Genomic DNA, 20,921 nt, shown 5'->3' on the forward strand with positions numbered 1-20,921 from the left:
AAAATAAGCCTTCCTCCAATTTAGAACTTCAACTTTTAAATCCGGTCTATCCTTTTCCATCACTATTTTAAAACTAGTACAATTATGGTCGCTGACCCCAAAGTGCTCTCCCACTGACACCTCAGTCACCTGCCCTGTCTTATTTTCCAAGAGGAATTCCGGTTTTGTACCTCCTTTAGTCAGTACATCCACATTTTGAATCAGAAAATTTTCTTGTACACGCTTAACAAATTCCTCTCTATCTAAACCCTTAACACATGGCAGTCCCAGTCTATGTTTGGAAAGTTAAAATCTGCTACCATAACCACCCTATTATTTTTACAGATAACTGCAATCTCCTTATGAATCTGTTTCTCAATTTCCCTCTGACTATTAGGGGGTTTATAATACAATCCCATAAAGTGATCATCCCTCTCTTATTTCTCAGTTCCACCCAAATAACTTCCCTGGATGATTTCCAGGAATATGCTCCCTCAGTACAACTGTAATGCTCTCCCTTATCAAAAACACCACTCTTCCCTCCTTTCTTGCCCTCCTTTCTGTCCTTCCTGTAGCATTTATATCCTGGAATGTTAAGCTGCCAGTCCTGTCCATCCCTGAGCCACCATTCTGTAATTGCTATGATATCCCAGTCCTGTGTTCCTAACCATGCCCTGAGTTTACCTGCCTTTCCTGTTAGGCCTCTTACATTGAAATAAATGCAACAATTTATCAGTCCTACCTTGTTCTCTGCTTTGTCCCTGCCTGCCCTGACTGTTTGACTCACTTCTGTTCTCAATTGTACCAGTCTCCGATTGATCTCTTTTCTCACTATCTCCCTTACTAGTTTAAATCCAACCTGGCAGCTCTAGCAAATCTCCCTGCCAGTATATTAGTTCCCATTCAATTCAGGTGCAATCCGTCCTTGTACAGGTTACTTCGATCCAGAAGAGATTCCAATGATATAAAAATGTGAATTCTTCCCCCAACCTCCCCCCCACCCCCCCCCACCCCGTACACCAGAACCTCAGCCTTGCATTCATCTGCTCTATCTTCCTATTCCTACCCTCACTAGGGGGTAATCGAGATATCACTACTCTTGAGGATTCCTTACTAAATTCCTACCTAACTCTGTATATTCTCCCTTCAGAATCTTATCCTTTTCTCATGTCATTGGTTCCAATGTGTACAATGACCTCCTGCTGGTCCCTCTTCCCCCTTCTGCACCCTCTCTGAGACATCCTTGACCTGGGCAGCTGGGAAGCAACACACCATTCTGATTTTTTGCTGCTGGCCACAGAAATGTCTGACTGTTCCTCAGCTCTTGTATAAGACCTTAACATTTACTTAACTTTAATTGTATATCTTAAGTCAGTTACAGTCAACAGACTCCATTTAGACAGCCTGTCTAAAGGCGCATTTAGTTACAAGGTAAAATATGTTTTTACAAAAGAATTTAAGTTTATCAAAAATGTCCAAAAGAATTGATGCTTAATAAAATCAATGGTTTGCAGTCTATTCGGACTGTGATACAAGTTTGTGATACTGGTTAACTAGACAGTGTCACTTGCATGATTCTTTCTAAAGAAAAGATGTTGTGAAACCTGAAACGGTTCAGAAAAGATTTACAAGGATGTTGCCAGGGTTGGAGGATTTGACCTATAGGGAGAGGCTAAACAGGCTGGGGCTGTTTTCCCAGGAGCGTCGGAAGCTGAGGGGTGACCTTATAGAGGTTTATGAAATTATGAGGGCCGTGGATAGGATAAATCGACAAAGTCTTTTCCCTGGAGTGGGGTAGTCCAGAACTAGAGGGCATAGGTTTACGGTGAGAGGGGAAAGATATAAGAGACCTAAGGGGCAACTTCTTCATGCAGAGGGTGGTACACATATGGAATGAGCTGCTAGAGGAAGTGGTGGAGATTAGTACAATTGCAACATTTAAAAGGCATCCGGATAGGTATATGAATAGGAAGGCTTTGGAGGGATAAGGGCCAGCTACTGGCATGTGGGACTAGATTGGATTGGGATATCTGGTTGGCATGGATGAGTTGGACCGAAGGGTCTATTTCTGCGCTGTACGTCTCTATGACTGAAGTTGACCTGTTTTCGATTTTTCTCTTGCAACACAAACCATTAAACCAGGTCTTATTTACCCTTACTGTGCTACTGCACCCTGTGCATGATTAGAGACACCCTGAACTCTAATTGACGTGAACAATTCGTGATCAGTCTTGACTTGCTAAATGATGTCTGTCTAACCACTAACTGATTTCTTTACATACAATAGCTATCCAAGTGTCATCAGTTCCTACTGCCTTCGAATTGGTTCCTAAGATGTCAATTATTCATGAAGCCATCTCTGCCATGTTCTGCAATTGATACTCTGAGTTCATTGCCTTAATTTTGTTAAACTGATGAGAGTTTCTAATTACACCAAATACCTTTTATCAATGGCCATTTGTTTTTAAAGGTCATCTGGTGGAGAATGGCTTTTATGGGCAGCTAATGATGATGGGAAGAGTTAGCTTTTTCAAAAATGTTTAAATTCTAAATTTGTACATGACATTAAAACTATACAATGTAAAACTAATACAGAAAATAACACAAAATCATTATCAACAAAATAAAGGTGCATAATCATAATTAGCATAAAATACTAGGTATGATGTGAACTTGTTTGTTTAATCTTGAAAGAATGAAAGTTCAGTGATATAGAACTAAGTGGTAACAGTCCTTCTACATCCCCAAGTGAGGTTGAGTAAGTCATGTATTGCATAAGTTTCCTACATTAACTACCTTTGAACAGAATATAACTTAATTCCTCACTTAAATAATTTTAATTTGATTAAGGAACTGGACCTTATTGAAACTGCAACTTAATCAAGCAGATTTCCCTATACTACTTCCCTCCATGCATTGCTCCCCCACTTTTAAGTTTTTTTTTTGTGCCCCATCCTCCATTTCCCTCCTTCACCTATTTGGTCATGTTTTTCTCAGTTGGCTGCACAACAAAAGGTGGGGTGAAATGGAGTAAAGAATACTCAACTACTGAGAGCCCGACTTGTATAGGGTACCAAGAATACTATGGCAGATGTCACTTAATCAGAATTGAGGGGTTGCAGAGATAGGGTACATCTGGGTGGGATGGTCCCCTGGGGATTAGTCAAGATTCAATGGGCGGAATGGCTTCTTTTCTGTCGGGAATCAATGATTTTAATTATCGCATGGTAAAACCTTTCACAATATCTCCATTCATTGTTGGCAATTCTGAATTAAATGCTGATTGAAGAATTATGTTCTCTTTGATGTTATTATGTTTGAGAGAAACAACAAAAATATAGACTCTATATTCCATGATGGTCTGTCCTGTTCAACTCGATTTTTAACTCAAAGTGTTACATTAAAAATCGTCAAGATATTTGCTCACCCAAAATAGATGGGCTTTGGTGGTTTAAAAAGTTTGTTTCTAAGTCAAAACTGGAGTTTTTAATTTAACTCTTGCTGTTATGAATGTAATTCTGGGACTATGGAAATATGGAGATCTAATAAAGCTAGAAATTAAATCTCACTTCTAATTCATTTTTAAAAATGTTTTGTCAGTGTATGTGCAATGGATTGTCATATGAGAAGATTGCTCTGGAAGGACCATCAGTCACTGAACTGGAAATGTTCTTCTCCGGATATCCGCAAATGGTGGGACTGCTATACTTTCCAAATTTAGTTGTTCTTACGTTAGTGAAGCAAAATATCACAAAAATTGAAGGTTTGGAAGCATGTCCTCTGCTTACTCAACTGTGGATTGTTGAGTGCCATATAACGGTGAGTTATGTATTTTGGGAGAAGTAAAAATGAATACTCTTGAGTACGATGCTTTTCTGAATAGTTTATTTTGTTCAAGGCATGTCAAGTACTCCTAATGAAACACTGAATTTTCTTTAGATTTGAAATCATATTGATTGTAATGTAGTACAATAGCAGTAAATTACATTTTTATGTAATTAACCAAAGATTTCGTAAAATTACAGACTGCAGTGTTTTCAGAACCTACAATGTGCTTTGGAGAAAATAACATCATAATTTTGGTGCATTATTGTTTAATCTTATCGCAATCCCAAGATATTGCCAACTACTTTACATTGAATAATTGTGAACTTTACATTTCTAAAATCACAGGAAAGATATAGAGCATCAAAGACACTTTCACTGATACCCTCATCATCTCCCCTCTCCTTCTGAGCTATAAAATGATGTACTGCAGACACTGGAAATTTGAAGTAAAAGCGTAAAATGTTTGATACTCAGCTGATCTGTTAGTGTGTGCTAAGAAAAATGCTCATGATTTAGTCTTTGAGTGGTGTGTCTGATTACATGTCCTGATCATATTTCTAGCTGATTAGTAAGATCGTTTATTACCATCTCTCTAATCTGGAGGCCTGATTTTAACTCTGCCTCAATTTGACTGTAGTCAAACCATCATTCACACAGAATATAGAACATTACAGCGCAGTACAGGCCCTTCGGCCCTTGATGTTGCGCCAACCTGTCATACCAATCTGAAGCCCATCTAACCTATACTATTCCATGCATGTCCATATGCTTGTCCAATGACAACTTAAATGTACTTAAAGTTGGCGAATCTACTATCGTTGCAGGCAAAGCATTCCATATCCTTACTACTCTCTGAGTAAAGAAACTACCTCTGACATCTGTCCTATATCTATCACCCCTCAATTTAAAGCTATGCCCCCTTGTGCTCGCCGTCACCATTCTTGGTAAAAAGCTCTCCCTGTCCACCCTATCTAACCTTCTAATTTTCTTGTATGTCTCTATTAAGTCACTTCTCAACTGTCTTCTCTCTAATGAAAACAGCCTCAGGTCCCTTGACCTTTCCTCGTAAGACCTTCCCTCTATACCAGGCAATATCCTAGTAAATCTCCTCTGCACCCTTTCCAAAGCTTTCACATCCTCCTTTATGATGCGGTGACCAGAACTGTACACAATACTCCAAGTGCGGCCGCTGTAGAATAACCTCGTGGTTCTGGAACTCGATCCCTCTATTAGTAAAAGCTAAAACACTGTATGCCTTCTTAACATCCCTGTCAACCTGGGTGGCAACTTTCAAGGATCTGTGTATCTGGACACCGAAATCTCTCTGCTCAACTACACTACCAAGAATCTTAACATTAGCCCAGTACTTTGCATTCCGACCAAAGTGAATCACCTCGCACTTGTCTGCATTAAACTCCATTTGCCATCTCTCAGCCCAGCTCTGCAGCTTATCTATGTCTCTCTGTAACCTACAACATCCTTTGTCACTATCCACAACTCCACCGACCTTAGTGTCATCTGCAAATTTACTAACCCACCCTTCTATGCCCTCATCCAGGTTGTTTATAAAAATGACGAACAGCAGTGGACCCAACACCAACCCTTGCGGTACACCACTGGTAACTGGACTCCAGGATGAACATTTCCCATCAACCACCACAGTCTGTCTTCTTTCAGCAAATCAATTACTGATTCAAACTGTTATATCTCCCACAATCCCATTCCTCCGCATTTTATAAAATAGCCTACTGTGGGGAACCTTATTGAACGCCTTGCTGAAATCCAATTACACCACATCAACTGGTTTACTCTCGTCTGTTAGGTCACCTTCTCAAAGAACTCAAGGTTTGTGAGGGATGATCTATCCTTCACAAAACCATGCTGACTATCTCTAATCAAATTATTCTTTTCTACATGATTATAAATCCTATCTCTTCTAACCTTTTCCAACACTTTACCAACAACTGAACTAAGGCTCACTGGTCTATAATTACCAGGATTGTCTCTACTCCCCTTCTTGAACAGGGGAACCACGTTTGCTATCCTCCAGTCTTCTGGCACTATTCCTGTAGACAATGATGATTTAAAGATCAACGCCAAAGGCTTGGCAATCTCCTCCCTGGCTTTCCAGAGGATCTAGGATAAATCCCATCCGGCCCAGGGGACTTATCTATTTTCACACTCTACAGGATTTCTAATACCTCTTCCTTGAGAACCTCAATCACACCTAGTCGAGTAGCCTGTATCTCCGTATTCTCCTCGACAACATTGTCGTTTTCTAGAGTGAATACTGTCAAAAAATATTCATTTAGTGCTTCCCCAACTCCTCTGACTCCACACGCAACTTCCCACTACTATCCTTGATTGGCCCTAATCTTACTCTCGTCATTCTTTTATTCCTTAAATACCTATAGAAAGCCTGAGGGTTTACCTTGATCCTATCTGCCAACAACTTCTCATGTCTCCTCCTGGCTTTTCTGAGCTCTCTCTTTAGGTCTTTCCTGGCTACCTTGTAACCATCAAGCACCCTAACTGAGCCTTCACATTTCATTCTAACATAAGCCGCCTTCTTCCTCTTGACCAGAGATTCTACTTCCTTCGTAAACCATGGCTCCCATGCTCTACAGCTTCCTCCCTGCCTGACCAGTACATACTTACCTAGGGACACACACATGCTTTTCTTTGAATAAGCTTCACGTTTCTAATGTGCCTATCCCCTGCAGTTTCCTTCCCCATCCTATGCTTCCTAAATCTTGCCTAATCGCATTGTAATTGCCTTTCCCCAGCTGTAACACTTGCTCAGTGGTATACACCTATCCCTTTCTATCACTAAAGTAAACATAACAGAATTGTGATCGCTATCACCAAAGTGCTCACCTACCTCCAAGTGTAACACTTGGCTGGGCTCATTACCCAGTACCAAATCTAATGTGGCTTCACCCCTTGGTGGCCTGAATACATACTGTGTCAGGAAGCTCTCCTGCACACACTGGACAGAAACTGATCCATCTATAGTACTCGTACTATAGCGTTCCCAGTAATTATTTGGAAAGTTGAAGTCTCCCATGACAACTACCCTGTCTCTCACTCCTATCGAAAATTATCTTTGCTATCCTTTCCTCTACATCTCTGGAACTATTCGGAGGCCTATAGAAAACTCCCAACAGAGTGACCTCTCCTTTCCTGTTTCTAACCTCAGCCCATACTACCTCAGTTGACTAGTCCCCAAACATCCTTTCTGCAACTGAAATACTGTCCTTGACCAACAATGCCACACTTCCCCCTCTTTTACCATCTTCTCTGTTCTTACTGAAACATCTAAATCCTGGAACCTGCAACAACCATTTCTGTCCCTGCTCTAACCATGTCTCCGAAATGGCCACAACATCGAAGTCTCAGGTACCTACCCATGCTGCAAGTTCACCCACCTTATTCCAGATGCTCCTGGCGTTGAAGTAGACACACTTCAAACCAACTTCTTGCTTGCCGGTGCCATCTTGCGTCCCTGAAACTTTGATTTTGGATCTTCCTACTCTCAACATTTTCTATACTTGAACTACAATTTTGGTTCCCATCCCCCCTGCTGGATTAGTTTAAACCCACCCCAATAGCCTTAGCGAATTTCCCCCCCAGGATATTGGTACCCCTCTGGTTCAGATGAAGACCATCCTGCTTGTTTGTAGAGGTCCCACCTACCCCAGAAAGAGCCCCAATTATCCAAGAATCCAAAACCCTCCCTCCTGCACCATCCCTGTAGCCATGTGTTCAACTCCTCTCTCTCCCTATTCCTTGCCTCACTAGCACATGGCATGGGCAACAGACCAGAGACAACAACTCTGTTCGTCCTAGCTCTAAGCTTCCATCCTAGCTCCCTGAATTTCTGCCTTAAATCCCCATCTCTCTTCCTACCTATGTCATTGATGCCTATGTGGACCATGACTTGGGGCTGCTCACCCTCTCCCTTAAGGATCCCAAAAACACGATCAGAGACATCTCGAACCCTGGCACCTGGGAGGCAACACATCAACCATGAGTCTCTCTTGTCTCCACAGAACCTCCTATCTGTCCCCCTAACTATGGAGTCCCCAATGACTGCTGCTGTGCTCCTCTTCCCCTTTCCCATCTGAGCAGCAGGGACAGACTCTGTGCCAGAGCCCTGTACCCCACTGCTTTTTCCTGGTAAGTCGATCCCCACCCCCAACAGTATCCAAAAAAGTATACTTACTGTTGAGGGGAATGGCCACAGGGGATCCCTGCACTGCCTGCTGGTTCCCTTTCCGTCCCCTGACTAACCCATTTGCCTTTTTCTTCTACCTTAGAAGTGACTACCTGCCTGTAACTCCTCTCAATAACCCTCTCTGCCTCCCGAATGATCTGAAGTTCATCCAGCTCCAGCTCCAGTTCCTTAAAGCAGTTTTTGAAGAGCTGGAGTTGGGTGCACTTCCCGCAGATGTAGTCAGCAGGGACTCTAGTGATGACCCTTACCCCTCTCATTCTGCAGGAGGAACATTCAACTGCCCTAACCTCCATTCCCATTATTCTGAATTCCCAAAGAGACTGTTGAAAAAATAAGGAATAAAAAAAATAAACTTGTTACCTTACCAAGCTGGCGCACAGGTCCTTTTTTTTTGGTTAGAGGAGGAGGATGGGTGGGAGACGCTACCCAAGTAGTGTTTCGGGTAACTCAACCAATATATGACTTCCCAGAAGTCTTTCGCTCATCCCTCGCACCTCTCGGCAAATGGAGGCCCGACTCCCGAGATAAGTTCCTTTTAATGCGGAAAAACTCACCCTGGCAGCCCTCGCTTCACCACTCCTCTCCCCGCCATTCTGGCAAAATGGAGGCCCGATTCCCGAGGTAAGTCCCTCACATTCTCTTTTAATCCTATAGCCTTGGCTATTATAACATTTTCCTTGCCCCTGTTTTGCTTTCAATCCCTAAAACTGTTCTAATATCATCCTAAAACCTGATTACCTTGTTAAGCTTGGGCTCACAGATTGACATTGGCTCCCAATTAAGTACTATCTGGATGTTAAAATTCTCATCCTTAAGTTGAAATCCTTTTATAATCTCTTGCTGCTCTCCAACCTTCTACTTCTTTGTTTTCCTCTAGTTCTAGCTTGTTGCCAAACCTTTGCTTTAAGCACTCCACCCTTCATGACCAACGCTCTAATTGTAAAATCTGTAAACTCAAATTCTTTCTGTAAGCCTTTCTACCTCACTTATTTTTCTTTTCTGATGCTCAGCAAAACCTACGTATTTTGCCTATTTCACAGTTTCAAAAACTTAATTCCTTTTAATAATACTTCTGAATTGCCTTGGAAAACATTTATGGCAATGATATAACCCCTTTTAAAGTAACTTGTTGAAGTAAGTCTGCATATCATTAAGATGCTGCTAATTTTGTCGAGAGTATAGTTTGCAACAGCTCAATGCTGTCACCAACAGGCATTCGTAGAAGTTGCTTGGTGTTTAAATTTTTTTTGAATAATTTATAGTTTTGAAATGTTCTGTAGAGTTATCGAGATATGTAGGGTAGTGTAAGATAAATACAAATTCTTCTCCATGATGTATTACTTTAATTGTTGCTAAAGTATTGAATTGCAAAATCAGAATTGTTGAGGTGCAAAAGGAGGCTGTAGAGTCCATTGAGACGATCACCTGAAGGTTCTGAAGTTATGTGTTCTTTATTGTAGTGCAATAAGAGACCAGTACAATTAGAACATCATATTTGTTCCAAAAAATAACTTTGAATTATTTTTCTAGGATATTAACAGATTAAGCTACTGTACAAATCTTCGAAGACTCTACTTGTATTACAATCAAATCACAAAGATTAAAAATCTGGAAAATCTGAAGAAGTTGGAGATCCTTTGGTTGAACAATAATAAAATTAAAGTTATAGAAGTAAGTGTGTTCAAAACATGTTAAAAATGTTTATTTTTGACCAGGTGTCTTAACCATCCCTCTTTACTCTGTTTTGGTTTTGCCTCCGTGAAAAACCTTGCAATAGCATTCTACATTCTGGGTATGATGTATCTGAAAGTTACTATTTCCTGAATGAGTTTGGAAGTTTCAAGTACATTACTCCAAAATTATTAGAAGTAGGAATAGGCCATTTGCCTCTTATAATATTCTCTACCATTCAATAAGATCATGGCTGACCTGATTGAGGACCATCCTAATATCCTTGACTCCCCAGACCGTTAAAGATCTGTGCAACATGGATATATTAAATTACCCAGCATCCATTGTTCCCTGGTGAAGAGAATTCTAGTGATTAATAACCTCTGAGAAGAAATTCCTCCTATTCGCCATCTTAAGTGAATGACACCTTCTGCTTAAAGTGTTCGCCTATGTTGTGTATTCTGCAACAACAGAAAACATCCCTTCAGCATTTAGGAGATAGGACAACAGATGCTGAAGAGTCATTGTTAATAAAGTGTGGCGCTGGAAAAGGCACAGCAGGTCAGGCAGCATCTGAGGAGCAAAGGACTCTGTTTTGGGCATAACCCATCATTGGGGCTTCAGCATTTACGCTATCAAACCCCTTCAGAATCTGTTTACACATGATTACCTCTTGTCCTTTTGAAATCCAGTGAGTAAAGGTCCAACTAATTCAGCCGTTCCTCATAAGATGACCCCCTTCAACCCAGAAATTGATGTAGGATCTTCTGTGAATTATTTATAATTCAAGTATATTCCTACTCAAGGAGGTGAAAATTATACACAGTTCCCCAGGTGCTATCTCAACACTGCTTTAAAGCTGCAACAAGACTTCTTCCCTCTTAGATTCTGTCCCTTTGTAATAAAGACCAACATTCTATTTGCCTTTCAAATTACTTACCTGGATGCTGACTTTTTAACAATTTGTGTTCAAGGATACTAAAATCTCTCAGTACTGCTGTATTCTGCCATCACTCTCCTGTTAAATAACATTCTGCTTTTCTGTTCTTTCAGCCAAAATGAAAAGCCTCACATTATCACATTAAATTATTTCACTACTCATTTATTCCTATGTCCCTTGTAGATGTATTCTCGTGATTTACTTTCCCACCTATTTTTGTGTCATCAGCAAATTTGGATGCAATTACAGCCTGTCCTTTTATCAAAGTCATTAATAGGGGAGGCAATGGCCTATTAGTATTATTACTAGGTTGTTAGTCAAGAAACTCCGCTAACATTCTGGGGTTCGAATCCCACCATGGAAGATGTTGGAATTTGAATTCAGTAAAAAATATGTGAAATTAAGAATCTACTTATGACCATGAAGCCATTGTCAATTGTCAGAAAAACCCATCTTGCTCACTAATGTCCTAAGGGAAGAAAATCTGATATCCTCACCTAGTCTGACTTACATATGACTCCAAACCCTTAGCGATGTGGTTGACCCTCAAATACCTTAAGGATGGACAGTGATGGGCCGAGTCAGTGACACCTACATCCTGTGCATGAATAAGAAAATTTAATGGAGGCAATAAATAATTGAGGACCACAACCAATTTGGTTGATACTACACTAGTTAACATTTACCAACCCGAAATTGACACATAGTCCATCTTTTGTTTCCTTTCAGTTAGCTACTCCTTTACTCATATTTATGTATCATCCCCAATACATGAACGCTTATGTTGTGAAATAAACTTTTTGAATGTCTTTTGAAAATCTAAATACCACATCTCAACAGGTGCTCGTTATCCATCTTGCCTCGTACTGAGGTGACACTGCACAGAAGCACAAGGACATGAGAAGACTAATGAAAGATGAGCATAAATACAAATTAGGAACAAAAGTAGGCCATTCAACCCTTTGAGCCTATGCTGCCATTCAATAGGGTCATCGAGGAGAAAGTGAGGACTGCAGAAACCCTAAACTCGGGGAAGTAAGGGCAGAAGTGTAGGAAATCCGTAGGACATTGAGGGCTCTAATCCAAGGTAGAGGGAAGAGAAAGAGAGTGATAGATTCATCCGTTGAAGAGAAGGTCGATTTCTCAAGCACATCTGGAAGATGACATCATTCGAACAGATGCAACGGAGAAACTCGAAGAATAGAATGGAGTCCTTACAGAGGAAGCAGGGTGTTCAGGGGATATCAAGAAGAAATCTTTCAGAAATTTTTATTAGGGACTTTACACATCAGTTTTTCAGCTCCTGCACTGCACTGTAAAAGTGCGTACTCAAAAAAAACATTTGAAAGGATGAAGCAGATGGTTTCTGTCAGCAGTCTGGGCCCCAAATGAACTTTCCAAGCAATATTCAGAGAAAACCTCAAAATTTCTGACAACTATAAACCTAAGGTATACAAAGAGAATTGGGGCATTCAGTCCATTGAATCTGGACCGACAATCAATCATGGCTGATATGTTCCTCAACCCCATTCTCCTGCCTTCTCCCTGTAATCCTTGATCCCTTTTTTTTAATCAGGAATCTTCTCTACTTTTGTCTTAATGATTTTCCCTCCACAACTTTCTGCAGCAATGAGTCCCACAGATTCTGGCTGAAGAAATTCCTCCTTATCTCAATTCTAAAGGGCCATCCCTTCACTTTGAGGCTGTGCCCTTGAGTCCTAATCTCTCCCGCTACTGGAAAAATCTTCTGCATTTCCACTCTATCTAAGCCTCAATACTCTTACGTTTCAATCAGATTCTCTCCCCATATCCTTCGAAACTCCAGTGAGTATTGAATCAGCTACAGCTTCTCATATTTAAATCATTGTTGTTAACCTCCTCTGGACTCACTCCAAGGCACATCTGGGGCCCAAAACTGCTCACAATATTCCAAATACAGTCTGACCAAAGCCTTGTACAGCTTTAAAAGTACATCCTTGCTCTTGTATTCTAGTCTTCTTGAAATGAATGCTAACATTGAATTTTTCTTCCTAACTGCCAACTGAACCTGCATGTTAACCTTCAGAGAATCTTGAACTAGGACTCCTAAGACACTTTATGCTTCATATTTCTGAAGCTTTTCCACATTTAGAAAATAATCTACATCTGTTCTTACTTCCAAAATTTTTCTGTAAACAAGTGTAAGCAGTTCCATAGTCTCTAAGCTTCTGGCTGTCTACATAGCTCCCATTAAGTATTTCTTTTTACAGGAAGTCCAGGGACCTTTCTTCTAAATTAGAATAAGTCTCCCAGTTGTTAACTGAATCAATTTTTGCAATATTTTGAACATACTCAGAAGTATTGAGAATGGAACCAATGGAGACACCTTGATAAAACCATCTATTAGAGTCATAGAGATGTACAGCACGGAAACAGACTCTTCGGTCCAACTTGTCCAAGCCGACCAGATATCCCAACTAATCCAGTCCCACTTGCCAGCACCCAGCCTATATCCCTACAAACCCAAGTTATTCATATACCCATCCAACTGCCTTTTAAATGTTGCAATTGTACTAATCTTCACCACATCCTCTAGCAGCTCATTCCATACACGTACCACCTTCTGCATGAAAAGGTTGCCCCTTGGGTCTCTTTTATATCTTTCCCCTCTCACCCTAAACCTATGCCATCTAGTTCTGGACTCCCGCACCCCAGAGAAAAGACTTTGTCTATTTATCCTATCCATGCCCTTCATAATTTTATAAACCTCTAAAAGGTCACCCCTCAGCCTCCTACACTCCAGGGAAAACAGTCCCAGCCTGTTCACCCTTTCCCCGTAGCTCAAATCCTCCAACACTGGCAACATCCTTGTAAATCTTTTTTGAACCCTTTCACGTTTCACAACATCTTTCCGATAGGAAGGAGACCAGAATTGCACATAATATTCCAACAGTGGCCTAACCAATGTCCTGTACAGCCACAACATGACCTCCCAACTCCTATACTCAATACTCCAACCAATAAAAGAAAGCATAACAAACGCCGCCTTCACTATCTTATCTACCTGCGACTCCACTTTGAAGGAGCTATGAACCTGCACTCCAAAGTCTCTTTATTCAGCAACGCTCCCTAGGACTTGATCATTAAGTGTATAGGTCCTGCTAAGATTTGCTTTCCCAAAATGCAGCACCTCACATTTATCTGAATTAAACTCCATCTGCCACTTCTCAGCCATTGGCCCATCTGATCAAGATCCTGTTGTAATCTGAGGTAACCTTCTTTGCTGTCCATTACACCTCCAATTTTGGTGTCATCTGCAAACTTACTAACTATACCTTCTATGCTAAACTCCAAGAGATTTATATAAATGACAAAAAGTAGAGGACTCAGCACCAAACTTTGTGATACTCCACTGGTCACGGGCCTCCAGTCTGAAAAACAACCCTCCACCACCACCCTCTGTCTTCTACCTTTTGAGCCAGTTCTGTATCCAAATTGCTAGTCTTCCCTGTATTCAGTGAGATCTAACCTTGCTAACCAGTCTCTCATGGGGAACCTTGTAGAACACCTTTCTGAAGTCCATATAGATCACATCCATGGCTCTGCCCTCATCAATCCTCTTTGTTACTTCTTCGAAAAACTCTATCAAGTTTGTGAAACATGATTTCCCACGCACAAAGCCATGTTGAATATCCCGAATCAGTCTTTGCCTTTCCAAATACATGTACATCCTGTCCCTCAGGATTCCCTCCAACAACTTGCCCACCACTGATGTCGGGCTCACTGTTCTATAGTTCCCTGGCATTTCCTTACTACCCTTCTTAAACAGTGGCACCACGTTAGCCAACCTCCAGTCTCCTGGCACCTCACCTGTGACTATCGATGATACAAATGTCTCAGCAAGAGGCCCAGCAATCACTTCTCTAGCTTCCCACTGAGTTCTAGGGTACCTGATCAGGTCCTGAGGATTTATCCACTTTTATATGTTTCAAAATATCCAGCACTTCCTTCTCTGTAATATGGACATTTTTCAAGATGCCACCATCTATTTCCCTACATTCTATTCTTGAGAATGATCTACTTTGAAAGCCTCAGAATTCCTTGAAAAGAGATCTCAGGGAACAGTATTTTTATTGGTATACTTTTGACATGGAAGAGATAAAAATTTTCACTTAATTTTAAGGAAATGTAGCATTACCATTTCTTTAAAATATTCACTAAAATACTGTAGTTGTCAATATTGTAACTAAGATGTCTTTATTGATATGTTTGATGGTGGCTGAAGCCATAACGGATAGTCTTTGTATCTCAATAGTACAATGATAAAATGGATAGAAAGGAAACATGAGGGTAAATAAGCTTCATATGAGTGGAAACAATAAATACCATTTTAACTGTAACCACATTTTTACTGCAGGGCTTAAACACATTGACACATCTCAAGGAGCTGAATCTTGCTGGAAATTTAATTGATGTGATTTGTAAGTATAAAATAATTATTACCTTTGTTATTACTTATGGAGGCCAATATGACAAGTGTTTAGCTTATTTGTTAACTATCTATTTTAAGTGATTCTAGACTTCTTATGATTTTAAAACAGAAAGGAGTATTTGATATTTCTTTTCAAAAGTAAATCTGAACCAAATCAAGTGGAATGAAATTAAAATTCTTACCATGGTCCTGACATACCTCTTTTAATTCTAATCTCTGCCTTTTATTCCCTTCCCATCTTAAACTCAGAACGTGAAATGAAATGATTTGTATATTAGGCCAATCTGTAGAGAAAGCCAATGCATTCATTTCACTTCACTTTACTTCACTTAACTGATGAAAGATGCAGTTCAATTTGGGTGATGTCTGCTCTGTTCTATTATTGAATTTGAGAATAGATAAAACTGATAGAATTGGAAAATACTGATCTGATTATTAAAAATCACACAACACCAGGTTATAGTCCAACAGGTTTAATTGGAAGCACACTAGCTTTTGGAGTGACGCTCCTTCATCAGGTGATTGTGGAGGGCTCGATCGTAACACAGAATTTATAGCAAAAATTTGCAGTGTGATGTAGCTGTAATTCTACATTGAATTTATACAATGTATAATTTCAGTTACATCACACTGCAAATTTTTGCTATAAATTCTGTTACGATCGAGCCCTCCACAATCACCTGATGAAGGAGCGTCGCTCCAAAAGCTAGTGTGCTTCCAAATAAACCTGTTGGACTATAACCTGGTGTTGTGATTTTTTAACCTCGTCCGTCCCAGTCTAACACCGGCATCTCCAAATCATGATTTGATTATTAGCTTCAACATATTAGCAACAACCCAGTTTGTACTGGGTGATAATACACTTAGATAATTCATTATTAACCTTAAGTATTTTAAGCAGTAAGATAATGATAAATGTTTTCTTCTTTTGGTTTTGTTTTCTATGATAATCACGTTGTTGACCTTTCTTGGTTCACTTCCAATTATAAGAATTAATTATTACAATTATGATGGAAGACTTTGATAATTAATTCTTTTTTCTCTGAAATAGAGAAGTAAAATAGAATCTCGTAGGAGTTTTTAAATTGTGACAAACAATCTGTAACATGGCATAATGTCAAGATTGGCCCTAGAAGACTGATTGTGTCTGTACTGAAATTTCTATGATCACTTGCCTCTATTGAAAATTCTGTTATCCCTAATCAAAAGTTTGAGGTTTGGAGTTTGATAAAAAGGGTTTGGGTTCAAAAACTCAGTAGAAACCAAGATAATACAACAGAAAGTATGTTGTAAAACTGATGCTTTTCTGAAAATGTTGATATTAGAGATTACATTATATTATTTGAAGATTATTTTAAGTCTTGGCTGACATTCTTTTCTCAAGCAACATTGTGATAAACAGACTAACTAATGTTTGTTTGTTGGATATTGCTTTGTACAAATCAACTAACACATTTGTTAACAGTAATAACAACTGTTAAATTCCATTATGATTTATAGCCAAGTTTGTTAATGACAAAAATAGTTAGGAAGGCATGCAGTGAGGATGACACAAAGTCTGCAGGGGATATCGATGGATAAAGTTAGTGAGCAAATACTTCGCAAATGGAATATAATGTTGGGAAATGTGAGATTATACACTATGGCAGGAAGAATAGAAGAGCTGGATGATAGTTAAATGGAAAAAGACTGCAGAAAGCTACAAAACAGATTTGGATGTCCTTGTACAGAAATCACAAAAAGGCAGCATCCAAGTTCAGTGGGTAACAAGAAAGGCTAATGGAATGGTTGACCTTTTATGTCAAAAGGAATGGAGTAGGTTAACTGTTTTTCTCTCTCTAAGGAAGCTACCAGACCTGCTAAGTTTCTCCAGTATTCTCTGTCTTTGTTTCAGATATCCAGTACCACCTTATGAGAAAAATAGGGAGATTTTGCCAACACTGTAAAAGGCACCAGTCAGACCATAGTTGGAAAACAGTTTTGTATCTTGTCTAAGAAAAGAGATACTGGCATTGAAAGCAATCTAGACAAGATTCACTGGACTGATACAGATATGAAGGAACTATTTTGCAAGAAGAAGTTCAGTAGGTTGGATCTTTGTTCTTTGGAATTTAAAAGAATGAGAGGTGACTTTATTGAAACATAGAAGATTCTTGGGGTTCTTGACTGGGTAGATATAAAATGAGCTTCATCTTGTTGGAGAGTCTAGGACCAGACGGCATAATGTCAGAATAAGAAATTGCATATTTAAGACAGATCAGGAGAAATTTCTTCTCTTGGGGAATAGTGAATCTATGGAATTCTTTATTCAGATGGCTGTTGAGGTTGGATTATTTAGTATATTCAAGGTTGAGATAGACAGATTTTAAACAGAAAGAGAATTGAGGGTTATAAGGAAAAGGCAGCAAAGTTGATGATTTACAATATCAGCCATGATTTCATTGAATGGCAGAGCAGTCTCTCAAGGGATGAATAACCTCCTTTTCCTCCTGGCTTATAATCTTACTATTGTCTAATTTATTGAACGTAAAGCATTTTGAAGTACAGTTAAAACCTGTTTTCTGTAATTGCACTGAATCATTTTCTATTTTAATTTGTGGCAAATGTTACTTTAAAGATTGGAATATAATAATTGTTTATGTAATTCTGCAACAACAATGTTTTAAATTTCAGCTAACTCTTTGGACTTCAATGTTCAGTTAGAATGGCTGAACCTTTCGGGAAACAAAATATGCTCCTTTAAGGTACATATTTTACATCACTACTTCTTTATTTGTATTTGTAGTTTTAATGTTATTGCTTGAAGGATGGATTTTGGTAATGCAGACACCATATTGGAGTTTGTTCAAGTGGAGTTTTCCTTCTATAACTGGTTGACAATAATTTCATTGAATTCTTTATGCAAAGGAGAGCTGGTTATTGAGTATTGCATATTTAGGTCATTGTAAATATCAATGGTCATGCAGTTAAAACAATCCTGAAAAAAAAGGATTAAAATAAGTCTGATTTAATATGTTCATGATCTAAATTTGTCTTGCTGTTTTTGCTATATGTTATGATTTGGAGCAGAGTCCTTTGGCTGTGTAAGATTGCAGTTTATGCTTATCGATTTTTGAAGTTACCAAATTGGTAGAATTCAAAGGAGATTGTTAAATCTGTAACAGAGCAACGCAGAAAAATTCACTTCACCTCAAATCACTAGTAATTATCAGCTGGAGTAGTAAGAAAATTGGTTTAACTTGCAGAAATTGGTCTTTCTGGTTACAGGCAGATGAACCATGTCCACATATAGTACAGTTCAGTAAGTAAATGCTTAAAATGTTTTCATTTTGCAGTCCTTCTATTTTATACCATGGGTTATTTATCTGGAAGCCAATAGATCATCTGTATTTGGGAAACAACTGACTGAAGTTGTCTGCAGTCTTTAGCAGTGTTACACCATTAACAACCAAGAAGGCAGTTGGAAAGTGGAAAATTGGAGCATCTTTTTTCCTTTCCCAGAGTTGGCTGGAGGGTCGCCATGTTGTGATTCGAGTCCCCACATCAATAATTGCTCCTAATTGTTCGAAAAGGTCAACTCCCAGAATGGTCCCTTCCTCATTTTCACACAACCACATCTGAATGTTTTTTGTCACATTCCCAAACTGCACTGGGACAGGTTCACTTAATCCATCTCCAACTTCCTAATTTTAGTAGTTATGGGGATAAGAGTCAAATATGTATTGGTAATCGATATAGATGCTCCTGTACATATTACTGTCATGCAATGCTGACCTCCTAACAGCATGTCAATACTTATTCTTGGGTCCCTTTCCCACTCACCCAGCCAAGGACTGCTATTTTTCATTGGGATAGCAGCCTTTTCAGGTCATTTGACAAGACCTGGATGACAGGAGTTGACACCATCTTCCCATGTGTGGGCAAATATGAGCCTGATGTGGGCACTGTCATCGTTGTTCCTACCTGAGAGCTTTGGTTCTGGGACATTTGGACTTGGGATTCCCATCTTTCCTTACCTCCCCCTTTTGCCCAACAATCTTTCCTAGAGTGGCCTGGCCTTCGGCAATTTAAACGTCTTTTGTCCCCTCTCTGCCTCCATTCCTTGTCTTTGTGCCCTTTCCTGCTACATTTGTAACATTCCAGGTCTGTTTTTGCTCCCTGCATTGTGTGGTTATTTTAACTGTGTACCACTATTATTTCTAAGTTTCCTCAGCTCTCATGGCGCTATTTAAAATTTGGTAATAATTATTTCCCACTGGATGTCCAATATTTATAATTTTAATCAAATGGGGGCCCATGCCATCTTTTAAAAACTTCAAAAACACGTCATCATCACGATCGACCTTTATGAATCCCTCCCCCCCCCCCCCTCCCCCCGATCCTTTTGCCTCAAACTTCCTGTCTGCCTAATGCTCTACATTTTCCTTGGGCCCTTGAGTCACCAAGGTTATATTAGTCCAATTCGCCTGTCTCCCTATCTAGTGTGTCCATGCAATTACTTTTGAACATCTGGTGCCACTGAACAACTGTCAAATAGTGGAATCGAGATGGTCCTTGTTTCATTGGAGCTGGAAGGTTCTGCCATATAGTTTTGGGCGTTTTCACCTTAAGGATATCATTAGTGAGATTGTGTGCCTCAGCTAATTCATGTAATTTCTCCCAATAGGATCCATTATTATAACTTTTTTTTAAAGCTGTGAGTTCATTCACCAACATTTCTCGTTCAGCAAGAGTAAACGGTTGCGTTTTGGTTTCTATCTCATGGATTTGTTATCTCCGGTGGTCTTTCCAAGCTCTCGCTTGGATCCGCAATAGTGCCATAGGTGCAGCCTTCTTTTCGGGTGGTGGGTCATCCTACCCATTGCCTTCCCTATGTCCATATACATATACGTCATCATCTAACCCATTCCAGTCAATGTCATTGTCCTTACCGCCTTCTGAGTGGAGTGGGGTCTCTCTGACTGTAACTATCATTTGGCCCTTTGGCTTCAAGCCCTCACGTCTAAGAGCCATCACCTTTTGTTTGTTCTTGTTTCTCATTGGTCATATCTCTGACAAGGGCTGTTGGAGTTATTACCCCTTTCTCATATTTATTTTTTCCTTCTTGTCCCTTCCACCAAGCTTTCTGCTCTGATATCGAGCATCCAGGTCATATCCGTTCCCGATTTATCTTGATGATCACTTTCTGATTACGTTCTAGTACAACTTGAACCAATGAATTCTTCTGGGCCCCATACTATTTTTCCTTTTGTTCTTAAACATGATCCCTTCCAGATCTTTTCTGGTTACCATAGTCTTATGCAACCCTTTGTGCACTTTTCCACCTAGGCGTCCTTCTGTGGGCTCAACACATCCCCAGTTTGGATGCTGCTCAGGCCTTAGCCATCCTGCTATGGAGCTCAACACTCTCGGCTGTGGACTGTCTTTGGGCCTTGCCCACCCTGCTGTGGGGCTCAACCGTCCCCTGTGTGGACTAGATCTATCAATTGTCTACTGAACACAGTACAACTCCCTTCTCCCTTTTAGTTCCTTTCCTATTACAACTTACAGCCGGGATCGACTACAAGGTTTACCATCTACCTAAAGGTTGGTAATATTAAACACATTCACCCAATTAGAGTCCACATAGCCAATAACAGACCGGAACATCACCCTACTTGTGGCATCAGTTGTTGGAGGGAGAAATATCAAAGAAGAGTCTTGAGTTCTGTGTTCCATAGTAAAAGCGACTTTTATTCAGAGCTCTTCCACCACATACGTGGGAGAGACCAGAGACCACCCTAAATCTGGCTTTA

General features: G+C 39.8%; 1 protein-coding gene across 1 annotated transcript in view; it reads left to right on the forward strand.

Annotated features, from left to right (window-relative positions):
• lrrc9 (leucine rich repeat containing 9) overlaps positions 1 to 20,921 on the forward strand; it is a 220,808-nt gene that overhangs the window by 17,269 nt on the left and 182,618 nt on the right. The window contains exons 3-6 of the mRNA XM_060828987.1: positions 3,580 to 3,798; positions 9,575 to 9,715; positions 15,052 to 15,115; positions 17,800 to 17,870. Of these exons, the coding sequence (XP_060684970.1) occupies positions 3,580 to 3,798; positions 9,575 to 9,715; positions 15,052 to 15,115; positions 17,800 to 17,870 (495 nt within the window). The remainder of the gene's footprint in view (positions 1 to 3,579; positions 3,799 to 9,574; positions 9,716 to 15,051; positions 15,116 to 17,799; positions 17,871 to 20,921) is intronic.

This window comes from Hemiscyllium ocellatum, chromosome 8, assembly GCF_020745735.1.
Source record: "Hemiscyllium ocellatum isolate sHemOce1 chromosome 8, sHemOce1.pat.X.cur, whole genome shotgun sequence".
Lineage (NCBI taxonomy): Eukaryota > Metazoa > Chordata > Chondrichthyes > Orectolobiformes > Hemiscylliidae > Hemiscyllium > Hemiscyllium ocellatum.